Raw genomic sequence first — 7579 nt, 5'->3', positions numbered from 1 at the left:
TTAATTAGGCCCACCATGGTATTTTATGTGGTCCATGACATCATTTTATGTGGTCCGCCACATCCTTTCATGTGGACCGCCAATAATTTTGTTTCCTATCACGTTGTTTTATGTGGTTTATCAAATCATTTAAATTGGCCTGTCACAATATTTTCGTCATTTTATGTGGCCCACCATGTTTTTTCATGGTGTCTGCCACATCAATTTATGTGGGCCTGCCATATCATTTTATGTGGTCCACCACTTTATTTTATATGGTGCATCACATCATTTAATGAGGCCAACCATGGTATTTTATGCGGTTCGCCACATCATTTTTTGTGGCCCACCATGTTATTTTATGGTGTCTGCCACATTATTTTATGTGGGCCCGTCATATCATTTTATGTGGTCCACCACTTTATTTTATGTGGTCCTTCATATCATTTAATTAGGCCCACCATGGTATTTTATGTGGCCCACCACATCATTTTATGTGGTCCATGACATCATTTTATGTGGTCCGCCACATCATTTTATGTGGTCCATGACATCATTTTATGTGGTCCGCCACATCATTTTATGTGGACCGCCACATCCTTCTATGTGGACCGCCAATAATTTTGTTTCCTATCACGTTGTTTTATGTGGTCTATCACATCATTTAATAATATTTTCGTCATTTTATGTGGCCCACCATGTTTTTTCATGGTGTCTGCCACATCAATTTATGTGGGCCTGCCACATCAATTTATGTGGGCCTGCCACATCAATTTATGTGGGCCTGCCATATCATTTTATGTGGCTCACTTACACTATATTGTATATGGTGCATCACATCATTTAACGAGGCCCACCATGGTATTTTATGTGGCCCGCCACATCATTTTATGTGGGCCCGTTGTGTTATTTTTGTGGCCCACTACATAATTGTAAGTGGCCCGCTATATTAATTTATATTGTCTGCAACATAATTTTATGTAGCCTGCCATATTATTTTTTATGATGCCTGCCACATCATTTTATGTGACTCATCATGGTATTTTATGATGTCTGCCACATCATTTTATGTTGGCCTGCCATATAATTTTATATGGTCCACCATTTTATTTTATACGGTCCATCACATCATTTAACGAGGCCAACCATGGTATTTTACGTGGCCCACTATATTATTTTATGTTGTCTGCCACATCATTGTATGTGGCCCACCTTGTTATTTTATGTTGTCTGCCATATCATTTTATGTGGGCCCGCTACATAATTTGATGTGGTCCATGACATCTTTTTATGTGGACCGCCAATTATTTTGTTTCCTGCCACATTGTTTTACCTGGTCCATCACATCATTTAATGAGGCCCGCCATATTATTTAAATGGCCCGTGACATCATTTTATGTAGTCCGCCATGTCATTTATCTGGCCCAACACATCATTTATGTGGCCGCCACGTCATTTGCGTGGCCTGCCATATTATTTATGTTTTCTGCCACAACATTTTGTGTGGGCCCGCATGTCATTTTATGTAACGTCATCATTTCCGTGGCCCCCATATTATTTTATGTTTTCTGCAACAAAATGTATGTAATGAGGCTATTATACATTTATGAACTTTATATTCCCATCTATATATTTGCATATCAACCATAACTGTGAGGTGGTCCTCAATAAAAAATGAGTTTGCATTAGAAAGTCTAATGTGTTCCTCCATTTGTAACAATTAACATCTCTCTGCTCCTCTGTGGTGGCAATAATGCTACTTTTTATTACTGTGAAAAGTAAATTAATTAAAGTTAATTGGGAATATTTCCAGTTGTAATTGTAGAGCAGGTTTCACATGCTAATGAAAGTGTTGGACTGTAAAATAATGGACAAAAGTGTATTTTTCCAAGTTAAGTAGTCTGATGTCATCTAAAAAGTAAAGCAAGTACATTTTAAAGGTGGGGAAACAATAGTAATGTGTGTGTCTTAGTACTTACACTCCTGGCACGTTTCTTTTTGTAGGAGGGGAGGTATGTAACCTATTTTAATGGGCTTTCCTCTTTGTGTTATACGCTGTTATACAGTTTATGCCTTGAGCTCTTATTTTGAAGGCGCTACGAGCGGAAGTGATGACACGTTGTACTGGAGCGGAGGTTTTTGAAATAAATAAAATAAAGTGGTCCTCGTGTAAAGCCGGAGCCTCCGTGTTTGTTATTTTGTAGTTTTATACAGTTAAGGCGACATTTAGAAACCCTCGGTTACAGTAATATGCGTCTTGGAGCGTCAAAGATAAGTTATATGTTCAATTTGTCTCTCTTCTTTTGCTGTAGTGACGTCATCAGAAGAGGCCGAGCGGTATGGCTGGCGAGAGAGGACGCCGGTGACCTTCCAATTTTGAAATAACTCTTAAACTATATCACAGGTATTGTTATTTTCCACACATTGGCACAACATAATAATGTTTTACACACATTGGCATGCTTAACAGTGTTCTGAATGTGTCGACCGTCGCCCTGTAGGCGCGACACGTCTGCTCGCTACTAGTTAGCCGAAGCTAACGTTAGCATCACAACAGTCGGCCATAATGACGATGTGCCATCCATCCAACCATTATCTACCGCTTATCCCTTTCGGAGGCGCGGGGGGTTGCATTGTCTGTCTATCTGTGTTGGCCCTGCGATGAGGGGCGACTTGTCCAGGGTGCACCCCGCCTTCAGCCCGTTATTCATGATTATTTATTGTGTGTGTGGCTTGCTAGTCTGAACCGAAACATAACTTTTGACCTGTCGGTTTTGTAGAGCAAAGATGTCGGTAAAGCAGGCGTCCGTCCACGCCAAGTGGATCATTGGAAGGGTCATCGGGACCAAGATGCAGAAGACCGCCAAGGTGCGCGTGACGCGGCTGGTGCTGGACCCTTACCTGCTCAAGGTGATGATACACTCCTAAGTACCTGCTCAAGGTGATGATACACTCCTAAGTACCTGCACAAGGTGACAATACACTCCTAAGTACCTGCACAAGGTGATAATACACTCCTAAGTACCTGCTCAAGGTGACAATACACTCCTAAGTACCTGCACAAGGTGATAATACACTCCTAAGTACCTGCACAAAGTGACAATACACTCCTAAGTACCTGCACAAGGTGATAATACACTCCTAAGTACCTGCTCAAGGTGATGATACACTCCTAAGTACCTGCACAAGGGGATAATACACTCCTAAGTACATGCTCAAGGTGACAATACACTCCTAAGTACCTGCCCAAGGTGATAATACACTCCTAAGTACCTGCTCAAGGGGATAATACACTCCTAAGTACCTGCTCAAGGGGATAATACACTCCTAAGTACCTGCACAAGGGGATAATACACTCCTAAGTACCTGCTCAAGGGGATAATACACTCCTAAGTACCTGCACAAGGTGACAATACACTCCTAAGTGCCTGCTCAAGGTGATAATACACTCCTAAGTACCTGCTCAAGGGGATAATACACTCCTAAGTACCTGCTCAATGTGATAATACACTCCTAAGTACCTGCTCAAGGTGATAATACACTCCTAAGTACCTGCTCAAGGTGATAATACACTCCTAAGTACCTGCCCAAGGTGATAATACACTCCTAAGTACCTGCACAAGGGGATAATACACTCCTAAGTACCTGCTCAATGTGATAATACACTCCTAAGTACCTGCTCAGGGGGATAATACACTCCTAAGTACCTGCTCAAGGTGATAATACACTCCTAAGTACCTGCTCAAGGGGATAATACACTCCTAAGTACCTGCACAACGGGATAATACACTCCTAAGTACCTGCTCAATGTGATAATACACTCCTAAGTACCTGCTCAAGGGGATAATACACTCCTAAGTACCTGCTCAAGGTGATGATACACTCCTAAGTACCTGCCCAAGGTGATAATACACTCCTAAGTACCTGCACAAGGGGATAATACACTCCGGAGTACCTGCTCAAGGTGATAATACACTCCTAAGTACCTGCTCAAGGTGATAATACACTCCTAAGTACCTGCCCAAGGTGATAATACACTCCTAAGTACCTGCTCAAGGTGATAATACACCCCTAAGTACCTGCTCAAGGTGATAATACACTCCTAAGTACCTGCTCAAGGTGATAATACACTCCTAAGTACCTGCTCAAGGTGATAATACACCCCTAAGTACCTGCTCAAGGTGATAATACACTCCTAAGTACCTGCACAAGGGGATAATACACTCCGGAGTACCTGCTCAAGGTGATAATACACTCCTAAGTACCTGCTCAAGGTGATGATACACTCCTAAGTACCTGCCCAAGGTGATAATACACTCCTAAGTACCTGTTCAAGGGGATAATACACTCCTAAGTACCTGCTCAAGGTGATAATACACCCCTAAGTACCTGCTCAAGGTGATAATACACTCCTAAGTACCTGTTCAAGGTGATAATACACCCCTAAGTACCTGCTCAAGGTGATAATACACTCCTAAGTACCTGCTCAAGGTGATAATACACTCCTAAGTACCTGCTCAAGGTGATAATACACTCCTAAGTACCTGCTCAATGTGATAATACACTCCTAAGTATCTGCTCAAGGTGACAATATAGCAGATTTAATGGGGAACGATGACGACTACTTTGGGACAAATGATAATCCAGAATCTCATATTTTTGATTCTGAATACAAGGAGGATGAGTTACAAGTTTTAAGTGACAAACAAGAAAAACAAATGTAATTTAAAATATAATTTACTGTACAATGTCTGCTCTCACTGGGATCACGATTGATCGAATGTTATCTTCCCGTTTAGAAGAATAATTAACTTTCGACATTTGCAAACCAGACTACAAAAAAGTGACCACCAATTATCCTTTATTAAAAACACATTACCAAAAAGTGTTAGTGCATCGTAACTTCAACGCTAGGGTTGTGAATCTTTGGGCGATTCGATCCGATTCCTGGGGTGACGATTCAATTCAAAATCGATTCTTGATTCAACACGATTCTTGATTCAAACCGATTTTTGCAATGTATTGTTTGGTATAATAATTATAATGAGACATTTTCAAAACAGGTTACAGGTTAGAAAAGCTCATTTTGGGTGCATGGAGATGGCCTAAAAACATATTTAAAAAAATATATATATATATTTTTTTTTTCAATATACCTGTATATACAGTCGTGCTCATAAGTTTACATACCCTTGGCAGCAGTTCCGGTCTCCGAGATGAGCAGTCGCATTTTCTTTCGCTCCCACTGTGGAATCCAAACAAAGGCTCGTATGATTCCACACTTCCTGCTTTTTCTATTGTGGATCACGGATTTGTATTTTAAACCACCACGGATACTATACCCTCTTGAAAACGAGAGTCGGGAACGCGTAAAGGTCGTTCACTGTGATTTCTACCTTCTCGGTAATTCTTCGGCGAAGCACTTTGGCTTCGGAGGTAACGTGATTACCTCGTGCCTGACAGCGGATCGAAACAGAAGAAACAAGCCCCTGACTGGAAGGATAGACCGAATATCAACAATTCTACTATTACTTCTACTCTCAGGAGACACTGAACTAAACCCTGGACCAGTAACCACCCGGTTAATGTTGTCCCGCCTGGCGAAGCCTAGCAATGCTGTTGCTAACGACGCCAAAGAAGCTACTTTCTTTTGTCATTTTGATTTAAAAAGAGTTTTGCGCACCTCGGGTAAACAAATCCTTGTCACGCTCTAAATTCTCTGACGAGCCGAACAACTTCTTTGTCGTCCTCAGTACTACAACAAGAGGAAGACGTACTTCGCCCATGATGCTTTGCAGCAGTGCACGGTGGGCGATGTGGTGCTGCTCAAAGCTCTGCCCGAGCCTCGGGCCAAACACGTCAAACACGAACTGGCCGAGGTGGTCTACAAGGTGGGTCAGGTGGTTGACCCGCTGACGGGAAAGCGTGTCGCGGGGACGGAGTTTGTGGAGCCTCCGACGGACCTTCTTCACTCTCCCGATCACCTGACCTTGTCCCAGAAGCTGCAGGAGTTGAACATCACTGAAACGCACTCATCACATTGACACTTTTGAATATTGTTGTCGTTACTTGCTTTGTTGCCCTTCAGTGCAAACTCATTTGAAAATAAAACATTACACAACAAGGAATTGCTAAATCCAAAAAAATGGTGTCTTTGGTATAACTCACTGATTGTTCCGTATCTAACATACTGAGTAGAAGTGTGGGGTAGTGCCTAAAAAACATTTAAATTCAATCCTCCTGGAGAAAAGAGCCTTAAAAATCCTTACTAGAAATGCATACAGGGAATCCACAAACCCAATATACAAACATTTATTACAATTTCATGAACTGGCAGAGTATAATATCCTTAAAATCATGTACAAAGCACATGCAACAATTCTACAAAACAGATTTGTAAAAAAGTAATTATAATCTGAAAGGAGCTGAGATCTTTGATGAATCTACATTTAGGACAGGGATAATGGAAATAAGTATTTTAATCAGAGGTGTTAGTTTATGGAACAAACTCGACAGTGGAATAAAACAATGTAAATCTCTATGTATTAAACAAAAATGTAAAAATCACGGTAAAAAGATATGACTGAGTAGAATTATTTCTTCATTATTGGTTTAAATCTTCTGAAATGAAAATATGGCATTGTAGTCGCCTACATTGAAAGTCAATTGTATTTGTGAAAATAGGATGGCAGATATACATTTTAAACTTCTTTCCGCTCCTTTTCATTCATATATTACTTTATATTGATTTATTTTTATTTCATTCCTTTGTTTGATTTTCATGAATGTAATAACTGAACTGAATATTTACACAAATATTACTCGATTGGTGGGAATTGTTCTGAAATATTTGCCGTGTTTTTTGTGTGTGTCATTGTAAACATTCAAAAGTGCAGTGACACTACTAGCTTGAATTTTCCCTCACCCAAGAAATGTGTAGCATTTTAACAATATGGGGGGGGGGGGGGGGGAATCACAATAATTATGAATAAAATGCATTAAAGGATATAAAAAGTATGAATAAAATTTAGAACATGATACAAATGTGAGTACAAAATTATACTACCGTCCAGACCTGGTGTTTATGCTTAATCTACTACCCTTTAGAACAGGACTGGGCAAATTAAGGCCCGGGGGCCACATGCGGCCCGTTAAGCTTTTCAATCCGGCCCGCCGGACATTCCCAAAAAATTATTTTAGATCTTTACGATGGAAACTGTATCAATCAATGTTTATTTATATAGCCCTAAATCACAAGTGTCTCAAAGGGCTGCACAAGCCACAACGACACCCTCGGTACAGAGCCCACATACGGGCAAGGAAAACTCACCCCAGTGGGACGTAGGTGTGAATGACTATGAGAAACCTTGGAGAGGACCGCATATGTGGGTAACCCCCCCCCCCCCGTCTAGGGGAGACCGAAAGCAATGGATATGTCGAGTGGGTCTGACATAATATTGTGAAAGTCCAGTCCATAGTGGATCCAACATATCAGTGAAAGTCCAGTTCACAGTGGATCCAACATAACAGCGATAAACTGTAGCTGCCATTTTTACAACAAAGTTCTAAAGTAGGGATGTCCGATAATGGCTTTTTGCCG

General features: G+C 40.9%; 1 protein-coding gene across 1 annotated transcript; it reads left to right on the top strand.

Annotated features, from left to right (window-relative positions):
- Positions 1-2184: 2184 nt before the first annotated feature.
- On the top strand, positions 2185-6128 carry mrps17 (mitochondrial ribosomal protein S17). Its single transcript, XM_062049150.1, has 3 exons — positions 2185-2383; positions 2760-2889; positions 5733-6128. Exons 2-3 carry the CDS (start codon positions 2767-2769, stop codon positions 6021-6023), a joined length of 414 nt encoding a protein of 137 aa, XP_061905134.1. The 5' UTR covers positions 2185-2383; positions 2760-2766; the 3' UTR covers positions 6024-6128.
- Positions 6129-7579: the final 1451 nt, after the last annotated feature.

This window comes from Entelurus aequoreus, linkage group LG05 (genome assembly GCF_033978785.1).
Source record: "Entelurus aequoreus isolate RoL-2023_Sb linkage group LG05, RoL_Eaeq_v1.1, whole genome shotgun sequence".
NCBI classification, from domain to species: Eukaryota; Metazoa; Chordata; class Actinopteri; order Syngnathiformes; family Syngnathidae; genus Entelurus; species Entelurus aequoreus.
This window is presented reverse-complemented; position numbering and strand designations above follow the sequence as displayed.